General features: G+C 65.3%; 1 protein-coding gene across 1 annotated transcript in view; it reads right to left on the bottom strand.

The window, feature by feature from the left end:
• The window catches only part of C3 (complement C3), a 23,154-nt gene that overhangs the window by 17,699 nt on the left and 4,272 nt on the right, over positions 1-1,183 (bottom strand). The window contains 2 exon segments of the mRNA XM_019209066.1: positions 5-240; positions 381-590. Of these exon segments, the coding sequence (XP_019064611.1) occupies positions 5-240; positions 381-590 (446 nt within the window).

The raw sequence follows: 1,183 nt of genomic DNA, 5'->3' as shown, positions 1-1,183 counted from the left end.
AGGCCGGCGGGAGCTGGGCGGCTGGGCGCTCACCGTGCCCACGCAAGAGTCCTTGACGTCCACCCACACGGAGTCGGCCACCACCTCCCTCTGGCCGCTGGCGCCCACGAGCGTGTAATAAGCCACCAGGCGGAAGGAGGGGATGAAATCCTTCGTGATGGTCAGGGGCAGCACCACCAGGTCCTGGCTGGGCTCTCGAGCCTGCCGACCCGCCTTCAAGAGCTTGCCCTTGTTCATGACCTGGGGGACGGCGTGGGTGAGGGTGCTGATGGGCAGGAGGGGGCAGAGGGCAGCAGGAGGACGGGCCGGACTGGGCAGGGACCCTGCTGGAGAAGCCGGGAGGGGGGCTGGGGCGCCTGGTGTGGCGGGTGGGCACCGACCAGGTAGGTGTAGTAGCGGATCTTGGCCTCCTGGTTGGCATCGGCGCGGAGGTGGAAATTGACGTTGATCGTCTCACCGGGCTTGAGCTCGGAGCGCGGCAAGGAGAGGTGCAGGTAGTTGTTGGAGTTGTGCATGGTGCTGTAGGGCAGGGCCTGCATGGTGTTGGTGGCCTGCCGGGCCTGCGGGATGCCCTCCTTCTTTGTCTGCGCCTGGGTGGGGAGGAGGGAAGCATGCTGGTGCCCCAGATGCCCGTGCTGAGCGTTGGGGCCTGGGATTACGGGAAAGGGGCTTTGTGGTTGGGATGGAGAGGTCATCCTGGATTATCCGGGTAGGTCCAGTGTCCTCTTGAGGGTATAAAGGGAGGGGAAGGGGAGAGGGAAAAATGAGAGGTGGGAGGAGAGGGAGGAGAAAAGGAAGAGGAAGGAGGAGGAGGAAGAGAGGGATGGGCCTGCAGATGCCCCACTGCTGGCTGTGGAGAGAAGGGGGCCACGAGCCCAGGGGTGCAGGCCCTTCCAGACCCCGGAAGAGTGGGACACGGCTTCTCCGGATCTCCCAGAGAGAACCAGCCCCACCCGCACCTGGGTTGTAGGTCCTCCGACCTCCAGAACGGTGAGGGACCACTCACGTTTAGTCCCTGGGCTGTGGCTTGCGCCCCTGGCCTCCTCTCCCCAGCAGAACTGAGCTGCCGCGCCGTGGGGAAGCCAGCGGACTCCAAGGGGGTGGGGGGTGCTGGTGTGCACGGAGGTGCAGGTGCAAGGACCCAGGTGTGCAAGAGGAAGAGCTCATGCATCTGGCCTGGGCT

Source organism: Fukomys damarensis, unplaced genomic scaffold (assembly GCF_012274545.1).
Source record: "Fukomys damarensis isolate Sample0158 unplaced genomic scaffold, DMR_v1.0_HiC HiC_scaffold_37, whole genome shotgun sequence".
NCBI lineage: Eukaryota > Metazoa > Chordata > Mammalia > Rodentia > Bathyergidae > Fukomys > Fukomys damarensis.
Note: the sequence above shows the minus strand (reverse complement) of the source record. Positions and strands in the feature narration are given on the sequence as shown.